Source organism: Oryctolagus cuniculus, chromosome 12, assembly GCF_051225735.1.
Source record: "Oryctolagus cuniculus isolate XC-2025 breed Fujian yellow rabbit chromosome 12, ASM5122573v1, whole genome shotgun sequence".
In the NCBI taxonomy this organism is placed as follows: domain Eukaryota; kingdom Metazoa; phylum Chordata; class Mammalia; order Lagomorpha; family Leporidae; genus Oryctolagus; species Oryctolagus cuniculus.
Genome location: NC_142878.1, coordinates 40,377,968 through 40,401,529, shown reverse-complemented (window position 1 = coordinate 40,401,529; position 23,562 = coordinate 40,377,968). Strand labels below are relative to the sequence as shown.

Sequence of the window (23,562 nt, the reverse complement as noted above, 5' to 3'; positions counted from 1 at the left end):
CACCCTCCAATGGCCGCCGCGGCCGGCGCACCGCGCTGATCCGATGGCAGGAGCCAGGAGCCAGGTGCTTTTCCTGGTCTCCCATGGGGTGCAGGGCTCAAGCACCTGGGCCATCCTCCACTGCACTCCCTGGCCACAGCAGAGAGCTGGCCTGGAAGAGGGGCAACCGGGACAGAATCCGGCGCCCCAACCGGGACTAGAACCCGGTGTGCCGGCGCCGCTAGGCGGAGGATTAGCCTAGTGAGCCGTGGCGCCGGCCATATTTTATTTTTTTTTAAAGATTGATTTATTTATTTGAAAGGCAGAGTTACAGAGAGGCAGAGTCAGAGAGAGAAAGATCTTCCATTTACTGGTTCATTCCCCAAATGGCCACAACAGCCAGAGCTGGGTTGATCTGAAGCCAGGAGCTTCTTCCGGGTTTCCCATGTGGGTGCAGGGGCCCAAGCACTTGGGACATTTTCCACCGGTTTCCCAGCCCATTAGCCGAGAGCTGGATTGGAAGTGGAATAGCCGGGATTTGAACCGGTGCCCATATGGGATGCTGGCACTGCAGGCAGGCTTTACCCACTATACCACAGTTCCGGCCGCTGCTTCTATTTTTTTTTTTTTTTAAGTGAAATACCTCTTTGTTTTGAGTTGTAAAGTAGAAGTATTATAAAGTTCATCAATATCAAAAGTGTACTTCTGTTAAATAATTATGTTTTCCTAACTGGTAATATATACAGTTCTCCCTTAGTGTGCACAGGGGATTGGTTCCAGGCCTCCCCTCAGATATCAAAATCTGTATATGTTTGAGTTCCTCATATAAAATGTAATATTTGCAAATAACCTATGCACATTATTCCATATACTTTTATTTATTTATTTATTTATTTATTTGACAGATGGAGTTAGACAGTGAGAGAGACAGAGAGAAAGGTCTTCCTTCCGTTGGTTCACCCCCCAAATGACCGCTGTGGCTGGAGCTACGCCAATCCAAAGCCAGGAGCCAGGCGCTTTTTCCTGGTTTCCCATGCAAGTGTAGGCGCCCAAGAACTTGGGCCGTCCTCCACTGCCCTCCTGGGCCACAGCAGAGAGGAGGAGCTGGACTAGCTCCTGGACTGGACTGGAAGAGGAGCAGCCGGGACTAAAACCGGTGCCCATATAGGATGCTGGCGCCACAGGCGGAGGATTAACCAAGTGAGCCACGGCACTGGCCCCTCTCCCATATACTTTAAAACATAGCTAGATTATTTAGAATGTAGGCTATTGTTATACTTTATTGTTTAGAGAATAATGACAAGGGGGAAAGATAGTCTATAAATATCCCAGACATACCCAGTGGTGGTTGTTGTTGGTGTTTTTTTTTGTTTGTTTGTTTGTTTGTTTTTTTAGTATTTTGCAGCTACAGTTGGTTGAAACTGGTTATGGAGCCCATGGATATGCAGGGCCAACTATATATGAATTTAAATTTCTGATTTTAATCAAATATATCCTATGTTGGATGTGTGAGATTTAGTATCAAAAGATGTGTGCAGTATCCTAACAGTGTGTTTTCCCTGGTGTGAGGTCACATATGAATAAAGTCATGTGTGGAGTACAGTTTAGAATTTTGTCTAAATAACTCACTGGTTCCTTGGAGAGTTCACTGTAGTCACTAGTCACTAGTCAGCTATCTGAGCCAAATATCTTAATTTGATCATTTAAGAGTTTAAATTTAATCTGGTATTGAATTATTGACATATCTTTTTCATCACATTTTGATTTCATATGTGTTTTTGTTGAAAACAAAAGGATAAATGGAAAGAACTTATACCTGGAATTCTCCCATGGTGTACTTGATGGAAATAAATTTGAGAGAAATCTAGCATATTGTATATTCCTACATTTTCTGTTTGTCTCAAAATTTTAAGACTTATGTAAAAGTTTGAACCAAAAGTGTTTTTTTTTTTTTAAGATTTATTTATTTTTTATTTGAAAGTCAGAGTTATACAGAGAGAGGAGAGGCAGAGAGGTCTTCCATCCAATGGTTCACTCCTCAATTGGCCACAATGGCCGGAGCTGCGCCGATCCGAAGCCAGGAGCCAGTAGCTTCCTCTGGGTCTCCCACGTGGGTGCAGGGGCCCAGAGACTTGGGCCATCTTCTTACTGCTTTCCCAGGCCACTGCAGAGAGCTGGATCAGAAGAGGAGCAGCCGGGACTAGAATCGGTGCCTATATGGGATGCAGGCACTTTAGGCCAGGGCATTAACCCGCTGCGCCACAGCGCCAGCCCCAAAAGTGTTTTCATGTAGTCTGAGAACTGCCATATTAATGTAAAGGCAATACCTTTCTTATTGCCTTTGAATGCAGTAATTATTTGCTTATGGCCTCCACTCCATCCACGCGTAAGGCTTGTAATGTTGTTATATATTTCAGAATTTAGTTGCTTCAGTGAATTTGAGTACTCTCAGTTATCAATTTCTGTATATCTCACAAAATTTATCATTACCAGAATTATATCATCTTTCAGGGCACATGGTCCAAAATTGCATTAAAGGAAATTAACACTTGTATCAATACAGAGATAAGGTTTTTAAAAGTAGGGTATATATCACTGATTGCTGGAAAAAATGGAACCATTTTTCTCTTAGTTTCTCTCTCAAGGTAAATATCCACTGAGGGCTTGGTTTTTTTATAGTTTTTTTATGGAGGTTTTTTTTTTCCCTCTTATCAAACTAAAAATGCTTATTATATAAAATTTGAGCATAGAGAAAACAATAAAAAACTGTTTTCCTTTCCTTGAACATCTAGTATTGTACCTTTCAAAGATAAGATATATTTTTACCCAATAAAAACTTTGATGTTGGGGCTGGCGCTGTGGCATAGCGGATGGAGCTGCTGCCTGCAGTGCCAGCATCCCATGGGGGCCGGTTTGAGTCATGGCAGCTTCACTTTCGATCTAGCTCTCTGCTATAGCCTGGGAAAGCAATGGAGGATGGCCCAGGTCCTTGGGCCCCTGCACCTGCATGGGAGATCTGGAGGAAGCTCCTGGCTCCTGGCTTCCACAATAGCTCCAGCTATTGTGGTCAATTTGGGAGATGAACCAGCGGTGGAGGACCTTTCTCTCTCTCTCTGCCTCTTCTCTCTATGTGTAACTCCAACTTTCAAATAAATAAATATTTTCAAAAGCTTTGATGTTGTTATTTGCTATAAAAGGGAAGTTTGTTTTTGTCTTTTAAATCTATTTCTGGATGATTTCTAACTTAAGACAGTTTTTTGTTTGGACAACAAAAAGTTAATTGAGAATTATGTTTCATTACTTTGCAACAATAAAGAAAACAAATGAAATACATTATATGAGTATTCATAGAGAGCAGACTTCTTACAACATGAGCCAATGTAAATATAGTCAAGAAATGAAAAGCAAAAACAGAGTCAAAAATCAATGTCACAAAATCCATGACTTCAAAAAGGTTTTGGGAAAATAGAATTTAAAAGATAAGCTTATCTTGGTAAAAATCTGAACTGTGCAGTTTTTTCATAATGCGTACTTTTCACAAACTTTATGACGTATCCTCATGGCACTAATAGTAGTAATAATAACAACATAATAATAGTAGTAGTAACCAGTTATTGTGTATCTGCCATGTACCAGGTGTTTTACATTCATTTTCTCATGTAATACTCCAGAATGCTATGACATGAACCTTACCTCTGTTTTACGTATGAGGAAACAGTCTCAGCTTGTTCATGATCACAATCTGAAAAGTGATAGAACAGATCCGTTTAACCTCAAAGCCAAAGTACATTACTCACAGAAGACTTTCTCAGGCCTTTTCTTAGAACCTTTCTACCTTTTTAAAGGCACAGTTCTATAATCCATCTGAGGAGCAGTACATCAGAGTGTGTGTGCAGGGGATGAAAGTGGAGAGACAGGATTCCTACTAGAGGTATGCAGGCTTACTGCAGTGAAGAGAGACTGCTGCCCAGGTTGCAAGAGAAAAACTAAAAATCTTGGGGCCAGCACTGTGGCACAGCAGGTATAGCTGCTTCCTGTATTGCTGGCATCCCCTATGGGTGCCAATTGGAGTCCCAACTGCTCTGTTTCTGACCCAGCTTCCCACTAAAGTGCCTGAAAAAGCAGGGGAAGATGGCTCAAGTGGTAGGGCTCCTGCCACCCATGTGGGAGACCCAGATGAAGCTCCTGGCTTTGACTTGGCCTAGCCCTGGCCATTGTGGCCATTTAGGGGAGTGAACCAGCAGATGGAAGATAGATGGGTCGATCTCTCTCTCCCTTTCTCTCTGTAACTCTGCCTTTCAGATAAATCTTTTAAAGAAAATTGTAAACTATTCCGATATGTGATTTTGAAAGTTTTATTGCTTATCTAGAAATTCATTTATATGAAACATATCTGAATGGTATTCAGATAAATGAAGTATTGGTGTCCACATTGTTCGATTATATGAAATATGTAACTCTTATTGTAGATATTTGAAAACGCTAACGAGGTACTTTGTTCTACTGTTATTGGGAATATAAGTTAGTTCAGCTTTATGGAGTGAGTTTAGTACCATAGGTATTCAAAATATGCAGTAACTTGTTGGTTCTGCATGCAAAAATCTATTCTGCAGAAACATTTGTACAAGTAGGTAAAGATATATAAATTTGCACTGTATCTTTATGATAGCAAAATATTGGCAATTATGCAGAAGTCAGTTGAATACTGGTGGTAAATCTGCATACAAATGTCTGTGCTACCTGAAAAAAGTTGAAAATGAATTGTATAGGATGATCCCATTTTGTTTGAAACACACAAAAAAATTACTGTGCAAATGAGTGTTTATATATATTGAGGGAAAAGCCTGGACATAGAAAATCTACACTGACCAGTGGTAGCCTTCAGTAAGGAAAGGACTTCAGTTTTAACTTCATAAATTATATACTTTTTTATTTTATTTTTTAATTTTCAATTATCTTTATATACAGAAGATCAATTTCGCATATATTAAGTAAAGATTTCCACATTTTGCACCCACACTGAAACACAAAGTGTAAAATACTATTTGAGTACTAGTTATAGCATTAATTAAACACCTAAGAGTAATTGTGTAATAATTACAGAGTTCAACCAATAGTTTTAAGTAGAACATAAAATGCAACTTTTGTATTGTTGTGGCTCCCCCCCCCCAACCTCCCTCCCTCCCGTGGCCCTCCCCTCTCCCACTCCCTCTCCCATCCCGCCCTTCATCACGTTTCATTTTCAATTACCTTCATATACTGAGGATCAACTTAGTATATACTAAGCAGGGATTTCAACAGGCTGCACTCACACAACCGAACCAGGTTAGGGTATTGTTCGACTAATAGTGTTGTTTTTAAGTTTCATAGTAGAACACATTAAGGACAGAGATCCTACATGGGGAGCATGTACCCAGTGACTCCTGTTGTTGATTTAACAATTGGCACTCTTATTTATGATGTCAGCAATCACCCGAGACTCTTGCTATGAGCTGTCTAGGCTATGGAAGCCCCTTGAGTTCACCAACTCTGAATTTGTTTAGTCAAGGCCGTATCACAGTGGAGGTTCCTTCCTCCCTTCAGAGAAAGGCACCTCTTTCCTTGATCGCCTGTTCCTTCTGCTGGGGTCTTGTTCACCAGGATCTTTCATTTAGGTTGTTTTTGCCACCGTGTCATGGCTTTCCATGCCTGTGAGACTCTCTCATGGACCTTTTAGCCAGATCCAAATGTCCCAAAGGTTGATTCTGAGGCAGGAGTGCTGTTTTGGGCATTTGCCATAAATTATATACTTTTACCAACACTTGTTATGATTTTTTTTAAACTCACACATATTTTGAACATAAACTTTGAAATAAATCTTAAATGGTATCAACTTAACCACTAATGTTTGCTTTATGTAAGATATTGTTCTGAAGCTTGAGTGTGCAACAGAATCACAAGGATAGCTTGTGAAAATGTGATTGCTGGTCCTTCACCCAGCTTTCCTGATTCAGAATGTCTGGGTGGTGGGAGCAGGGGCGGGAGCTGACAATTTGCATTTCTTTTCTTCTTTATTTTTTTAAGATTTTTAAGGATTTTATTCAGTGAGAGAAATGCACAGGAAAGTGAGGGATTTAATTAGGAGAGAAAGAAGTCTAGAAGCTAAGTTGGGTCTGTACCAGGCAGAGAGCAGGCCAGGTGTCATGTGGAGCAAGCATGCAGGCAGGAAAGCAGAGGCAGGGTGGAGGCCATAAGGCCTCACACCTGGAGGTGTGGTGCAACAAGGGTGCGCAACCCAAAAAGGAAGAGGCCCACCTTGCTGCAGGTCTTTTATCTACCCCCAAAGAGGAGTGGTTATGTAATCTGGTTGTCAGGTGGGCGTCCAGGTGAGATCAGGTAGGGGCATGAGATCACACAGAGGGTGTGGTCTCTACCTTACAAACCTGATCAGTTTTATCCTATCTGCTGCCTGCATCATTCCCCCCTCAGAGAGATGCCAGACCTTAATATTAAGGGATGCTGAAGGGCGTAGAATCATCCTATCTTCTATAGCTGCTTCCTGTTTCTCAGGCCCTGCCTGTTCTGGGTCTGGAAGTCTCCATCTATCTCATCTAATGAATTTGTTTTATGAGCTGGAGAATTTTCAGTCACCACCAATGGCTGTGTCCCTTGCATGGTCGGTTATTCTTGGAAGTCATTGAGTTCTGAAACATAGAGGTTTGTTAATTAACATAGACAAAACCAGAACAAAACCAATTGCAAGTGGTGTGCCCATTAAGATGGAAAGAACTTATCTTACAGACTCCCAGATAGTGGATGCTGATAGGCTACCCTTATGTAGATTATAAAACCATTTAGCTTGAGCATAGAGAATTACAATAGAAGAACCTGTTAAGGAGTTTATTGTCAATAACAGCTTCCAGAGAGAATCAAAAGAGGAGGCAGGTACAGCATGTCTGCCTTAAGGTGCAACAGTCTTGATGTGACGAAAAGCAAAAGCTTTGCTTATCTTTTTGTTTTTGAAGGGGTATCTAAGATCTTAAATTGGCTTACAGGAATGTCTTGAGTTCACCTGTGAAGACTTAAGAGGTAGAAGTTTAGACAATTTGCATTTCTAAAAAAATTCCAGGTAATGCTGATGCTGCAGGTTCAAGACCACATTTTGAAAATGACTATTATGTAAAAGTAGTTTCTGAGAACTGCACTCGTACTGCTTCATAAAAACAAGCAACTTGAGAAGTTCAATAGGGCTTTTAACCATCCTTAGAGTGGAAATTTAGGTTCTACACCAAACATGTGAAACTCATTTTAGGGAACTAGAATGAAGTCCTAAGAGTGATATACTTCTTCCATGTTCAAAATAGAAGTTTTGTCATGTTTCCATAAACAACAGTTGTTATCAAGGAGTTACATTAGTTGAATGAGGGTTTAAGTTACCTAGTTATATTAGCATGATGATAGTTTAAGTTAGAGTATCACTTCTAAAAAACATGTTAAATGTCTAAGGAGAAAGTTTTAATTGTGAATGAGACTGTAATCATTAAATGACCTATTAAAGCAGTGAAATTGCATGTTTTTCCCTAAGGATCTGAAATATTATCCAAACAGGTCACCCTTCCTGTCAATTCATAGGACTAAGACCTGAGGGGGGAAAAATCATTGGAAATGATAAGCTTGTATTGTATATCTTAAAACAGATAATTGGGGAGCAGCATTTAAACCTTATTTCTTTAGGATTTAGGGAGGGCTGGTAAGAGTTCTCTAAAATAAGCTTATTACATGGGAGTGGAGTACATCTAATTTTGCTCATTTTTAAAATAACATCTGGCTTGTCAAGGATGATTTAACTTAGAGAAATAGATATTAGTGGGTGCCAGTCCAGAGCTCACGAAAGAACACAAAGTGATTCTGGGGTTGTGTGTTTTGTTTTCTTTTTTCTCACTAATGATCTTTGTGACATAGTATCCCAGTCAGGGAGGTCATATTGTCCTAGGTCAGATGGTGTCAGGTTGACTATTTCCTTCCATCATGTGCCACTCTACCCACTCCTGCTTGACACATGTAAGGTTCTGTTTTGTCACGTGACTGCTGTAATAGTTTGCATTATTCAATTATACTTTACATGTAGCATCTGCTAACAAGTAAATGATCAACTGTTGGATTAGATGGGTTTTTTAGTGAAGTAATTAATGGCATAATTACAAACATGAGTGAAAACATGCAAATATCTATAAAGAATTTAACTTCATATTCCTTTCTTTCTAAATGTCCCAGAATGGTGCACTTTGCATAGTGTTTGAAACAAAATTTCCCCGATTGCATTAGTCAAGTGATTGGGTGGCTTACAATAGCATTGTTAAGAACATGGGTTGCCAGGCTCCCATATCTGTTATCTCTCTGACAAAATCTTAATGGTAAGTTGATTCTGTGTCTTAATGTATCATTCAGAATGTCTGTGTGACAACTAATTGGGGTGTGCTAAGATTGACTTTGTGAATCATTATTATGTGTATCTTGCTTCTATGACAATATTTTAAAACACCCTCCTTAGGAATGTGGTATGTAGAGGCCACCAATGAAAGTGTAGTACACCTTTTAACAAAAATTTTTTTCCTTTTAAGATTTATTTACTTATTTTAAAGGCAGAGTTATAGAGAGAGAAAGGGAAAAACGCAGAAAGAGATCATCTGCTGATTCACTCCCCCAAATGGCTGCAACAGCTGGAGCTGTGCCAATCTGATGCCAGTCAGGAGCTTCTTCCAGGTCTCCTATGTGGGCTCAGGGGCCCAAGCACTGGGGCCATCCCCCACTGGTTTCCCAGGTGCATTAGCAGGGAGATGGATGGAAAGTGGAGCAGCGAGGACTAGAACCGGTGCCCAAATGGGATGCCAGCACTGCAGGCAGCATCTTTACCTGCTGTGCCATAGTGCCAGCCCCTTAACAAAAAATTTTTTTAAATATTTGTTAAATCAGTATGGTAAACAACAATTCCAAAGCGAATAGTAAGTTTTCTTAATTTAATCTCTATAAATTGTTTTTAGCTAATTATTACAGTAGGAACATTTTGTAGTTATATTTATTTTAAAATTTATTTTAAAATAACAAATTTTTTAAAACTTTATTTGTTTGAGAGACAGAAAGAGATAGTGAGTCCTATCCAGTGACTCACTTTCCAAATGCCCACATTGTCTGGGGTTGCTGAAGCTGGGAGCCTGGAACTCAGTTCTGGTCTCCCAAGTGGGTGACAGGGATCAAAAAGCCTGAGTCATCATTGCCACTCCCCAGGCCTGGAGTCAGTCTCCTGCCAGGAATTGAACTAGGCACTTCCATTTGCAGTGTGGGTATCCTAACTAGTGTCTTAACCACTAGACCAAACACCCATCTGCCTCCTCACCCCTAAAACATGTTTTTCCTTTTAAAATTGTTTGTTTCATACATTTAGCTATTGGAATATATGATTTTTCTCTCCATCAAATTAAGACTGATCTTTTTTTTTTTTTTTTTTTTTTTTTTTTTAAGAATTGGATTTGTGGGGCTGGTGCCGTGGCTCACTTGGTTAATCCTCCGCCTGCGGCGCCAGCATCCCATATGGGTGCCAGATTCTGTCCTGGTTGCTCCTCTTCCAGTCAGCTCTCTGCTGTGGCCCGGGAGGGCAGTGGAGGATGGCCCAAGTGCTTGGGCTCCTGCACCCGCATGGGAGACCAGGAAGAAGCACCTGGCTCCTGGCTTCAGATTGGCGCGGTGCTGGCTGTGGTGACCATTTTGGGAGTGAACCAACGGAGGAAGGACCTTTCTCTCTGTCTCTCTCACTGTCTATAACTCTACCTGTCAAAAAAAAAAAAAAAAAGAATCAGATTTTTTTTAATACTGGATAGTATTAAGAGTGATACATAGCTCCTTGGAGTATTCATCCTTTGTCCAAAGTGGACATTCCTTGTTTATAGATTATTCCTGCCCCATTTTGTCCAAACAAAACATAAAATGGATATAATAATAAGCACAGTTCAGAAAATAAAATACATTTAAAATAAGTTTAAAAGTTAAAATGGGGGGACTAGCATTGTGGTATAGTAGTTTAAGACTCAGCTTGTGGGCCGGCGCCGCGGCTCACTAGGCTAATCCTCTGCCTAGCGGCGCCGGCACACCGGGTTGGGGCGCCGGATTCTGTCCCGGTTGCCCCTCTTCCAGGCCAGCTCTCTGCTGTGGCCAGGGAGTGCAGTGGAGGATGGCCCAGGTGCTTGGGCCCTGCACCCCATGGGAGACCAGGAAAAGCACCTGGCTCCTGGCTCCTGCCATCGGATCAGCGGATGCGCCGGCCGCAGCGTGCCGGCCGCGGCGGCCATTGGAGGGTGAACCAACGGCAAAGGAAGACCTTTCTCTCTGTCTCTCTCTCTCACTGTCCACTCTGCCTGTCAAAAAAAAAAAAAAAAAAAAAGACTCAGCTTGTAAGGGGCCAGCACTGTGGCATAGTGGGTAAAGCCACCACTTGTAGTGCCAGCATCTCAAGTGGGTGTCAGTTTTGAGTCCCAGCTGCTCCAGTTATGATCCAGCTCTCTGCTATGGCCTGGGAAGGCAGTAGAAGATGGCCCAAGTCCTTGGGCTCCTGCACCCACGTGGGAGACCCAGAAGAAGCTCCTGACTCCTGGCTTCTGGCTTCAGAGCAGTACAGCTCCAGCCATTGTGGCCATTTGAGGAGAGAACCAGCAGATGGAAGACCTCTCTCTCTCTGCCTCTGCCTCTCTGTAACTCTGCCTTTCAAATAAATAAATAAATAAAAATAAATAAATAAATCTTAAAAAAGACTCTGCCTGTGGCGCCAGCATCCCATGTGGGTTCCAGTTCCTGTCCTGGTTGTTCCTCTTCTGACCCAGCTCTCTGCTAATGGCCTGGAAAAGCAGTGGAAGATGGCCTAAGTGTTTGGGCCCCTGCACCCATGTGTGGGACCTGAAAAAACCTCCTGGCTCCAGCTGTTGCAGTTATTTGGGGAGTGAACCAGCAGATGGAAGACCTCTCTATCTCTGTCTCTCCCTCTCTCTGTCTGTAACTCTACCTCTCATATAAATAAATAAATATTTAAAATAAAATGTTAAAAAGGGAAGCTAGCTCTGTGGTATAGTGAGTTAGGTCACCACCTACAATTCTAGCATCCCATGTGGGTACTAGTTCGAGTCCCTGCTGCTCCACTTCCAATCCAACTTCCTGCTAATGCACCTAGGAAAGCAGCAGATGACAGCCCAAATGCTTGGGCCTGCCATCCATGTGGGAGACCCAAAACAAGCTCTGGCTCCTGGCTTCAGCCTGGCCCAGCCTCTGCTGGTGCAGCCATTTGTGGAGTGAACCAGCAGATGGATGATCTCTAACTCTGACTTTCACAATGAATAAATAAATCTTTAAAAAAAAGTTAAAATGGAGTTTACAAAAGGAAATTAATAGAAAAATAAAATATGTATGGTTGATGCACGAGAAGCATACCATAAAGCAATCTATTAATTTGACTGTAAATTCTGTCAATAAACTCAAAGGTGAAAACGTGAACGTGTAAGAGCAGGGGCTTATCACTTCTTGGCCTTTTGGCTAAGATCAAGTGTGAAGAACAGGAGCTCATACTGTTACTTGTGTGCACATTGTTCATAAGCATTCCACCCTCCCACTAGAGTCTTTACCTCAAGAGATTATTAAAGGAAGTGAGCTAGGAGAAGGGAGAAAAAAAGAGAGATCAGAACTTTGGAGAATAGGGAGTTTGAAGCCACACCCAATTGTGGTGTATCTTCCAAGGAAGCTATTTCTACTATAAGGCTTAATTTTTAAGATTCTCCTAATTCATAAGATGAAATAGTAATAAATCATTCAGGAAAGGTATTATTCCTGATATTGGAACCAAGAAATTTCTCCTGTGAACCCTCGTGGTGCAAGGTCATGTGGGCACTCTATGTACCATTCACAACCTTATTTTAAAAAAAAATTTTAATCATTTGAAAGGCAGTTTTAAAGAAAGGAGAGACAGAGAAAGACAGATTGTCCATCCCCTGGTTAACTCCTGCAATGGCTGCAATGGCTGTGGCTGGGCCGAGCTGAATCCAGGATCCAGGAACTTTTTCCAGATCTTCCATGTGGGTGCAGGGTCCCAACCACTCAGGCCATCCACCATTGCTTTCCCAGAGCTGGATTGGAAATGGAACAGCCAGGACAGGAACCAGTGCCCACATGGGATGCTGGTGTTGCAGACAGCAGCTTAACCCACTATGGCACAGTGTGGGCCCCCATTCACAATGTTCTTGGTACCTGGTGAATGGGTTATGTAAGCATGAGCAGTAGAAGTGTCAGAAGAACAGAAGAACAATGTATGAGCTTGATAGAAGTCTCTGAAGATACTAAACAGGTCTCAGTAACTCATTACTACTAATGGTATGAAGTTGGTCAGAAGACCTGATAGCAGGAGTTTTGCCTTTTGACCCTTTTGGGAAATGGATAAGCTGAGTTTTCATTTCAGATCCACAGTAACCCACAACAGTGCTAGACCTTGTTTTAAAAATTTATAGTTTCAGTTGCTGGTGTTGTGGCACATCAGGTTGGCCTTGGCCTATAATGCTGGCATCCCGTAGGAGCTCCAGTTCAAGCTTCAGCTGCTCTACTTCCAATAGAGCTCCCTGCGATTGCGCCTAAGAAAGCTCTAGAAGATGGCCCAAATGCTTGGGTCCCTTCTGCCCACATGGGAGACCCGGATGGAGTTCCAGGCTCCTGTCTTTGATCTAGTCCAGCCCTGGCCATTGCAGGAGTGAACCAGCAGATAGAAGATCAGTTGATCTTCTCTAATTCTGTATTCAATGTCTTTCTCTCTGTAATTCTGCCTTTCAAATAAATCAATCTTTAAAAAATAATTTATAGTTTTAAGTTCATCACAGTTTTATTTTTGTCTGGTTTTTAGAAAAGGAATATATATTTATAATATCCCTGATATATAGTAAGCAGTTTGAAAAAGATACTTGCATGAGTTTACAGTGACAGAATTGCCTTTGATGTTTTTTAAATAGAGTGGGTACTTGTTGTGGTTTGAATATGTCTGCTCCATAATTCATGTTGAAACTAAATCTCCAGTGCAACAGTATTACAAGGTGGGACTTCTAGGCGATGATTAGACCAGAAAGGCCATGCCCTAATGGGTGGAGTTACCCACCTTATGAAACCACTATGGACCAGCACTGTGGCATGACAGGTTAAGCCACAGCTTGGGATGCCTGCATCCCATACTGGAGTGCCTGGTTCTAGTCCTGGCTACCAATCCAGCTTCCTGTGCATGTGCCTAGGAGGCAGCAGATGATGTCTGGAGTACCTGAGTCCCTGCCACCTACATGCAAGACCCAGATGGGAGTTCCTGTCTCCTGGCTCTAGCCTGGCCCAGCCCTAGCTGTTGTGGGCATTTGGGGTGTGAGGAGTGTGAAGATCTCTCTCTCTTTCTTTCCCTCCCTTTCTCCCTCCCTCCTCCTCCCCCACCCCCACCTTTCAGATAACTAACTAACTAAATCTTTATTTGTAAAGGGCTTGACAGAGTGAGTTTAGCCCCTTTGCCCTTTTGTCCTTCCCCCCACATTAAGACCGAGCACTCAAGGTGCTGTCTTTGGAAGCAAAGACCCATACCCTCATCAGGCACCAAATCTGTTAGAACCTTGATCTTGGACTTCTCACACTCCATAACTGTAAGGAAATAAATTCTGTTCTTCATAAATTACTTAGTCTTACATATTTTATCATGGCAGCACAAATGTACTGAGAAAGTACTATTTCTTTGAGAGAGGGAACACCCCCATCTTGCTGGTTCTCTCCACCACATGCCCACGGTGGTCAAAGGATGGGCCAGGGCCAGAGCCAGCAACTGGGAGCACAATCCAGGTCTCCCATGAGGATGGTGGGAACCTAATGACTTGAGCCATCACCACTGCCTCCCAAGGTCTGACAATGGTGAGAACTAAAGTCAGGTGACAGAGCCAGGAATCCAACCCAAGCACTCTTATATGTGGGGTACACACATCTTCATGGGTAGGCCAAATGCTCACTCTGATACTCTTTTTTAATTTGAAGACAGGCTTGCCAACTCCACCAGACATCAAATTAATCAGTAAAACATTTTCCCTCTTAAGTCTTGCTGAACTAGAAATACCTAAAAACTGCAAATAGAAAGTTACAGAATTAATATAGAGACTTTCCAATTATAATAAATCTCTTCTTGCCAAAAAAGGAGATGTACATGTTAAGGATGCCAGAAAAACCTTTTGAAAATTTTGTTGGGGTCAGTATTAAGGCACAGCAGGTTAAGCATCTGCCTGCAATGCCAGCATCCCATTTTAGAGCACTAGTTCAAGTTTAGGCTTTTCTACTTTAAATCTAGCTCCTTGCTAATGTGCTTGGGAAAATGGTAGGAGATGGTCCAAGTGCTTGGGCCCCTGCTAGCCACCTGAGTCACCCCTGTGGAGTTCCAGACTCCTGGCTTTGGCCTGGTCAAGCCCAGCTATTGTGGCTATTTGGGGAATAAAACAATGGATAGGGCCGGCACCGCGGCTCACTAGGCTAATCCTCCACCTTGCGGCGCTGCCACACCGGGTTCTAGTCCCTGTTGGGGCACCGGATTCTGTCCCGGTTGCTCCTCTTCCAGTCCAGCTCTCTGCTGTGGCCCGGGAAGGCAGTGGAGGATGGCCCAAGTGCTTGGGCCCTGCACCCCATGGGAGACCAGGAGAAGCACCTGGCTCCTGCCATCGGATCAGCGCGGTGCGCCAGCCATGGCGGCCATTGGAGGGTGAACCAACGGCAAAGGAAGACCTTTCTCTCTGTCTCTCTCACTGTCCACTCTGCCTGTCAAAAAAAAAAAAAAAAAAAAAAGATTAAAAAAAAATAAAACAATGGATAGAAGATTTCTCTATCTTCGTCACGCTGCCTTTTAAATAAATCTTTAAAATAATTTTTCTCTCATCTGTTTATGAAAGATGTAATAGGTAACCATACTGGATTTGAGCTTGGAAGATAGATGGAAACAACACTTCCTCTACCAATGAACCAAAATAATTCTGCAAAATAGACATACAGTACTTTAAGCATATCAGTCTTTTACCAAAATAAGAACTTGAAAATGAGAATCCCAGAGCCACAGCAGTTATGAAAATATCATAAGTTTACCAAATTCTTAATTATGTTCTAGTATTTTGTTTTAGCAGTTCCATTTCATTGTCCATTACCTGGTTATCAGAGGGAAAAAATGTCATTAATGTTTGCCTTCTTACTGTATTCTTTTTAATTAAGTTGTAGCTTCAGTGAGTCACTAGTGTAAGGATACCTGGCTGTAGGCATTAGCTGGGACCTCCCCCACATCTGCATATGTGCACCCACACACTGTGGTATCTTTAACCACTAATTGTGTTTGTAGTTTAACCCATTCATGGTCTTCATATTAACCATGGAGATAAGCACCAGAAAGTGCACCAAAGCTGAGGGGAACTAACAGACTCTGAATTTTAAATATATTTTAAAAGAATAATTTTATCTAGTAGTTTGATTTGTATTTGTTATTTCTTGTGCATTGACTCATGTAATCTGCAACCCCATAAGGTAGATCCTATTATTGTTTCCCTTTTACAGTGAGGAAACTGAAGCTGAAAAGATGAAATGAGATTGTCACCTTGCCAATAAGTGGTAGGATCAATATTCAGTGTGTTCCACAGCCCCTTATTCTGATTCCACTGTACTGCTATAATGACGCAAGATCTAGCTTAGATCTCAAACTACTAGATAAATTCTTTTTAAAAATATATTTTTGGGGGGGGGAGGGCTGGCTTTGTGGCATAGCAGGTAAAGCCACTGCCTGTGATGGCAGCGTCCCACATGGATGCCAGTTCAAGTCTCTGGTGCTCCACTTTCCATCCAGCTCCCTGCTCATGTGCCTGGGAAAGCAGGGAAGGATGGCCCATATATTTGGCTGCTTTCCTGAGCTATTGGCAGGGAGCTGGATTGGAAGTGGAGAATCAGAGACTTGAACTGGCATCCATGTGGGATACTGCCATCACAGGCAGTGGCTTTACCCACTACGCCACAATGCTGGCCCCTAAACAAAAAAAATTTTTTTGGCATTACATTTTGTATTAATCTGAAGGTTGATGTTTGGTGATATTTATTCTTCCCAGCCAAGACAATGATACATTTTTCCTTTGTAGATTTTTGAGATTTTTCAAGATAGGGTTTTTTTTTTTAGAATAGTATTGATTTTACAGCAAGGTTATAAAGATAGTAAAAGGAATTCCCATATACCCATGTTTAGTTTTTTCTGTCACTAACATATTAATACTGTACATTTGTCACAATTAGCAAACCAATATTGATATATTATTGTTAACTAAAGTCCATACTTTATTCAGATTTTCTTAACTTTTACCTACTGATTGTTTTTCACGTGAGTTCTCAACCAGGATACCACATTACATTTAGTCATTATGTCTCTCTGGGCTCCCCCTTGCTGCAACAGTTTCTCAGACTCCTGTTGGTTTTGATAACCTGTACAATTTTGAGTCATATTGATCAGGTATTTTGTAGAATTCAATTTTGTAGTCCTTCAGCTGGGATTTGTATTGTGTTTTTCTCAGTTGTGGGTTTGGGGGAAGAAGACCGCAGAGTGTCACTCTCATCACTTCCTGTTGAAGTTCAGACCATCTCTGATTGCCACTGTTGTCATCAGTCTTGATGATTAATGAAAGGAGTGTTTCTGTGGTTCCTCCACTGTAGAGTTAGTCTTTTATCCCTCTTTCCATAATGTACTCCTCAGAGAGAAGTCACTGTTAGCAGCCCACACTTAAAGAACTGGGGAGTTACATTCTGTCATTTCCTTGAGGGCAGAGACAGTCTGGTACCACTTGATTCCTTCAGTGTTGGGCCACACTTATGATGGTAGTCCCATAAAATTATGTCATGTAGTGACATCATAGTTTTTTTTTTTTTGTATCAGTATACTCTATGATATTCATTTAAGAACAAAGTTGCCTAACAATCCATTTCTCAAAATCTCCTCAAGACATATGGCTATATTTATATATATTGTATAGAATTCTTTATCTTGTGCAACTTTCTTCTTCCTTTCTCTGCTTCTCTCCTTTCTTTCTTCTTTCCTCCCCTCCTTCCTTCCTTTCTTTCAAATTTTTATTTTTATTTTTTTGAAAGAGATGGAGACAGGAAGAGAGACCGAGATCTTCCATCCACAAGTTCACTCCTCAAATGCCTGCAACAGCCAAGCCTGGACCAGACTGAAGCTAGAACCTAGAATCCAGTCTAGGGTTCCCTTTTGTGATGGCAGGGACCCGAGTACTTGAGCCATCCTCTCTGCTCCCCTTCACGGAGGGTATGCATTAGCAAGAAGCTGGAATCAGAGGAAGCTGGGACTCAAACCCAGCCACTCCAAATTGGGGTGTAGGCATTCCAAGAAGCCTTAAATACCAAACTCCCGCCCCAGTATTTTTTTTTTATCTTAGTCTTTTTTTAGTCTTCTTTGAGGGAGAACAGTGTTACTCTTTTTTTTTTTTTAATTATCAAGGGCAATTAAAGGAAATATTAGTATTTTTCTACTTGTACTAACTTTTCAAAATCAAGTAATACTTTTTCTGCCACTTAATGTCCCAGTTTTTCCCAGTCATCTTATGATCTTTTTTTCAGGATTAATCATATTTATGGATTGCCTGTTTTGGGAGACCAGCATATATTTTGCATTTTCTTTTTGTTTCCTTAACAATGGAGTAGAAAGGGTATAGATGAAGGGAGAAATTGAAATAATTAATATAAACTTGTTTAGAGCAGCTCTTTCATTACTGTGTCTCAGGTAATTAAAAAGGGGTTCTTACTGAACTGAAAATACTAGTTAATCAGCAAAGGGGAGAAGGGTATATAGGATGTTTGCTTTCAATATTATATACTTATGTGATGCTAGAGTTCTTTTTAAAGAAGTTTTTTTTGTAACTTGGAAAATAATAAAGGTTTATTTTTAGAGTCAATGGAAATGCAAAGGAAAGAACTTATCATTTCTGCGGTTCAAAATGCTTTAGAACTTGAGAACTCTTTTCCATACTTGATAAGGTTAAATCTCTTGGTTATTTTGCATTAATTGTGTTTGTCCCCATATTTTTCACTATTTAGGCTAAACTGGTGAAATTGTACTTCTGCCCAGTTATTTTATGTAATTGCAATGATTACTTTGGCATTTGAAGATTACTGGAGATTCATTTTCAACAGTTCTAAGTGTGTAAGTCTTCTAACAAGATTGTAAACATTGTATTACAGACAGAGACTGCCTTTTATGTGTTTTCCATGGAAAGGCATGTAGCTGTTTTGGTGTGTTGCTGTTGAAGTGATAGGAAACTTTCCCATTGTCTCATTGTTCTGCTGCTTCAACACTGATTTCTTTCTTACTGGATCTCTATTACAATTTCAGCTCTGTGCCCTTTGAGCCTTTATCTTTGTGTCCTTCCTCTCTCCTTTGACCTACCAACCCATGCACTTAGACGTTCCAATTCAAAGAAACCCCTCTCCGATTCCCCTGGAGGTGGCATAGTCTCACAATGAGAGCGCTATTGTAGCCACCAATTATTTTCCAGCTCCAGGAGGAAGAAATTCTACCTGCTCTTAAGCCTCAATGCAACTCCTCCCTCTTCCAAAGAACTCTTAGAAGTTTAAGCTCTCGGGTTGGTGCCGGTGCAGTGGCTCACTTGGTTAATCCTCCGCCTGTGGCGCCGGCATCCCATATGGGCTCCGGGTTCTAGTCCCAGTTGCTCCTCTTCCAGTCCAGCTCTCTGCTGTGGCCCAGGAGGGCAGTGGAGGATGGCCCAAGTGCTTGGGCCCCTGTACCCGCATGGGAGACCAAGAGAAAGCACCTGACTCCTGGCTTCGGCACGGCGACGGCTGTGGTGGCCATTTGTGGAGTGAACCGACAGAGGGAAGATCTTTCTCTCTCTCTCTCACTAACTCTATCTGTCAAAAAAATAAAAATAAAAAAAAGTCTTGCCACTCCATTTGGAAATTAGGGTATTGCAAGATTTAATAGCAGAAAGGATAAATTTTCAATAGAGCTTTATTTACAATTTGTGCCACTTTAGAAACTATGTCCTATGTGTTCTTTTATCTGCCTTCTATGTTATTTTTAGCTCAATACAATATACACACCGATTGTTTAACATAACTCAAAAACTACCAGTTTTTTTTTTTTTTTAAGATTTATTTATTTGAAAGGTAGAGCTACAGAGAGGCAGAGGCAGAGAGAGGGAGAGAGGGAGAGAGAGAGAGAGAGTTGTCTTCCATCCTCTGGTTCACTTTCAAAGGGCCACAATGGTCGGAGCTGAGCCAATCCAAAGCCAGGAGCCAGGAGCTTCTTCCAGATCTCCCACACAGTTGCAGTTGTAGGGGCCCAAAGACTTGGGCCATCCTCCACTGCTTTCCTAGGCCATATCAGAGGGCTGGATCGGAAGCGGAGCAGCTGGGTCCTGAACTGGCACCCATATGGGAGGCTGGCACTGCAGGCAACAGCTTTGCTTGCTAAGCCACAGTGCCATTTTTCAGTTTTGATTTTATATGAACATTCTATTTGATATGATTTAATTTTAGCATAGTGACTTTCTGATAAGCTCGTTGTCTTCTACAATTAAAGTAAATCAACTTTATTAAATAAATTTTATTATCTATGCCCAAATTCATTCAATAGGTATTTTTTTTAAGATTTATTTTATTTATTTGAAAGAGTTATAGAGAGGTAGAGACAGAGAGAGAGAGGTCTTCCATCTGTTGGTTCACTCTCCAGATAGCCACAATGGCCGGAACCGCTGCAGTCTGAAGCCAGGAACTGGGAGCTTCCTTTGGGTCTCCCAAGTGGATGCAGGGGCCCAAGGACTTGGGCTGTCCTCCACTGCTTTCCCAGGCCTTGGCAGAGAGCTGGATCGGAAGAGGAGCAGCCAGGACCAGAATCGGCCCCCAAATGGGATGCAGGCACTTTAGGACAGGGCTTTTTTTTTTTTTTTTTTTTTTTTTTTAAGATTTATTTATTTTGCTTGAAAGTCACAGTTACACAGAGAGAGGAAGACAGAGAGAGAGAGGTCTTCCATCCAATGGTTCACTCCCCAATTGGCCACAATGGCCGGAGCTGTGCCGATCTGAAGCCAGGAGCCAGGAGCTAGGAGCTTCTTCCGGGTCTCCCACAAGGGTGCAAGGGCCCAAGGACTTGGGCCATCGTCTGCTGCTATCCCAGGCCATAGCAGAGAGCTGGATCGGAAGTGGAGCAGCCGGGACTCAAACTGGTTTCCATATGGGATGCAGGCACTTCAGGCCAGGGTGTTAACCCGCTGCGCTACAGTGCCAGTCCCTCAGGCCAGGGCTTTAACCTGCTGTGCCACAGCGCCTGCCCCTCAATAAGTATTAAGTAAAAACTTATGTTGCATAGTTCTGTCAGTGGCCATAGATAATCTTTGCTCTTAAGAAATTTACAACCTAGCAGAGTTGATAAGATGCATAGACAAATAAGAGACATTGAGGCTCAGGTATGGATATTGAGTAAGGCTTCCTGAAGGTGACATTTGTGATGAATTTCCATCAAGCAGAATTAGTGAGAGATATTATCAGTAGAGACAATAGTTTGAGCCATGAATGAAAATGATAGTCCAAGGTACTCAAAAGATATAGCCCTTTGACCTTAGACTTCCAGCCTTTAGAGAAGTGAGAAATAAATTTCTTCATAAATGTGAAAAAGCAAGGAAAGCTATACTTGAAGAATAGTGAGTTGACCACTAGTAGCCAGAGTAGAGTTTACCTGTTTGTTAGTAGTAGAATAGGGGGTTGAAAGGGTTACTTGTGACCATGGGTTGGAGTACTTTAGCATTTGGAAGAATTTGAATTTTCTTTCAGTCATTCAACAGCTATGTTAAGAATACAAAGGTAAACATATAATACAATCATAAACACAGATATGGTCTTTGCCCTTATGGAACTTATGGCCCATCATTAATGTAATAACAGAAACTCATGTAAAATTACAGTTATAATAAGTGGTACACAAAAACCAAAGATACATGGTGGCTGTGAAGGCATTTAAGAAAAAATCTGATGTAGACAAGGAGATCAGAGATCAGATGGTTTCCTTGAAGAAATAGAAACTGAGCATCAAAGGGATGAGTGAGAGTCCAATAAAGAAGGATGAAAAGAGAGTTTTATTTGGAATACGGTGTGTGAAGTTCCTGTGGTGGGGAGATACAAGGGACTAAGAGAGTGAATGGAGAGTAGAGACTGGAAGGGGCCAGATCTTGTTGACTTGAAGAATTTGTGTTTTTCCTAAGAGTAGGAAGCAAGGTATCAAAATTGTGTTTTGAAAGTATATTTCTGGCTGAAGTACAGAAAGCAGATCACTGATTTCCAGTGAAGATTGTTACCAAGGTTCACAATTTGCATCAGACAGATAGCAATGAAGATGAAATATAGAAATAGAAAACTGAGAAGATTGCCAATCTCAAGAACAAAACATAACAAAGCATTGCAACCAAAATCTTCATAGGGTAGAAGCCACAGCCCTGCTTAGCTCTGAATCTTGGAACAGGCTTAGAGGCAGGAAACTCAGCTCCTTTGAGATAATATAGACATGCCACACAAGATGGGGTCAAAGCCAGATTTATTGTATAAAGCTGGAGTAAGTGAAATTCCACAAACTTGCAACACAGGCTGGGGTAAAAAAAAGACACCTTGTTACTGCTATTTGAGATATGGCACCTAAGTACATACAAGCCCCAGGAATGAAGACGGAATAAGTAGCCTCACAACTTGCCAGTGACTATATCTGTGGTAATCCTGATATAAACACAGGATTTGGGAATCAGGAAAGCAAGAAATCCCAAAACTTTTAGACAGAGAAAAGATAAGCATGGAGGAAGTTAACAAGAGAGAGAAGGAGATTCTCCCAGCTCTGGAAGAGGATGAGAGGCTGTAGGTCAGAGGAAGCAGGGAAAAGCGAGGTCCTCTCAGACTAGGGGCAAGTCATTTTGTTCTCCAGCAGAGAACTCACTTCCCAACTCTCAGCGCGAGAGCTCTTCCTTTTATTCTTTTTGTGGTTTATATTGAGCCCTGTTGTGTGGGAACACTTGCCTCAGGCATGGATCCTCCACTTTTGGAGCAACCAGACTTGTTGGCAATAAAGTGCTGTGGAACTTCGAAAGAGAAAGCTTTTTGATCTAACTGATCATTCCCTCATCAAATTTTTGTTCTTTGTGGTGTGTCCATGCCAATTATGTACCAGAATGCTGATTCAGTCAGGGCTTTACGAAAGCCATTCCAGTAAGAACAGAATGGACCTAGTGTGTGTATGGGGACATGGAGGGGATCAAAAGAAACAGTAAGCATTTGAGTGTTCTTAAAGCCTTGTGTAATGGAAGGAGAGGTATGGTAGGCTAGGCCAGGACCATATTTTGAAAGTCAGAAATGTATTTTTTTCTGCACATAGGGGAACTGGCTGTCCAGAGTATAGAAAGAGACTTTATTTTTATTACATATTCTTCTTAAGTTTTTTATTTGAAAGGCAGAGTGACAGAGAAGGAGAGAGAGAGAAAAAGGGATCTTCCAACTTTCTTCCCAAACGGCCGCAACAGCCGGGGCTGCCCAGACTAAAGCCAGGAGCCAGGAACTCCATCCTGGTCTCCCATGCCAGTGGCAGAGACTCAAGTGCTTGAACCATGATCTGCTACTTCCCAGGCACATTAGCAAAGAGCTGAATGGGAAACAGTGCTGAGACTCAAACCAGCACTCCAGTGTGGGATGCAGATGTCCCAAGTGGCGACTTAACTAGTTACACTAAACACATGTTCATTCTTTTGTTTTTTTTTTTGTTGTTGTTGTTGTTGTTTGTTTGTTTGTTTGTTTGTTTTGACAGGCAGAGTGGACAGTGAGAGACAGAGAGAAAGGTATTCCGTTGCCGTTGGTTCACCCTCCAATGGCCGCCACGGCTGGCGCGCTGCGGCTGGCATACCGCGCCTATCCGAAGGCAGGAGCCAGGTGCTTCTCCTGGTCTCCCATGGGGTGCAGGGCCCAAGCACTTGGGCCATCCTCCACTGCCTTCCCGGGCCACAGCAGAAAGCTGGACTGGAAAAGGGGCAACCGGGACAGAATCCGGTGCCCCGACTGGGACTAGAACCCGGTGTGCCGGCGGCGCAAGGCGGAGGATTAGCCTACTGAGCTGCGGCGCTGGCCTTACTTTGATTTTAACATATGTTGAGAGCTACAACTGTTCTACAAAGACATTAAATTTATATAGCCTATTTCCATGAACCCCAACTGCATTGATCTGAATATATTCTAGTTATTTAATTCATTGAATGTTTTTTGAGAGCCTCTTTCATAGATGTGTCAGAAGTACAAACCTGAAAGAAGCATAGTCCCTATCCTCAAGAGTTTTATATTCTTTAGGAGAAAATAAAAAAAGACAGTATTGTCTAAATGAAGACCGAATCTGATCAACATGTTTATTGTGCCAGTACCTCTGTGAACAGGAACTATAAGGAACATTTCTTAGATTTTCCTGTGGTTCAAACTAGTATTTTTGCCCAGTTGTTCAGAAAC

At 41.8% G+C, this 23,562-nt stretch overlaps 1 protein-coding gene across 25 annotated transcripts in view; it reads left to right on the top strand.

Annotated features, from left to right (window-relative positions):
* Positions 1–23,562, top strand: part of PRORP (protein only RNase P catalytic subunit) — a 154,764-nt gene that overhangs the window by 57,310 nt on the left and 73,892 nt on the right. The window contains exon 6 of one of the 25 annotated variants that reach the window (XM_089309754.1): positions 18,118–18,218. The exons of 22 other annotated variants lie outside the window; for them this stretch is intronic. In XM_089309754.1, coding sequence (XP_089165880.1) covers positions 18,118–18,186 — 69 coding nt within the window. In that variant the 3' untranslated portion in view covers positions 18,187–18,218. Of the gene's footprint in view, positions 1–17,151; positions 17,302–18,117; positions 18,219–23,562 lie in introns of those variants that run through there. 2 more of the 25 variants (XM_089309753.1, XM_089309752.1) reach the window with 2 other exon arrangements.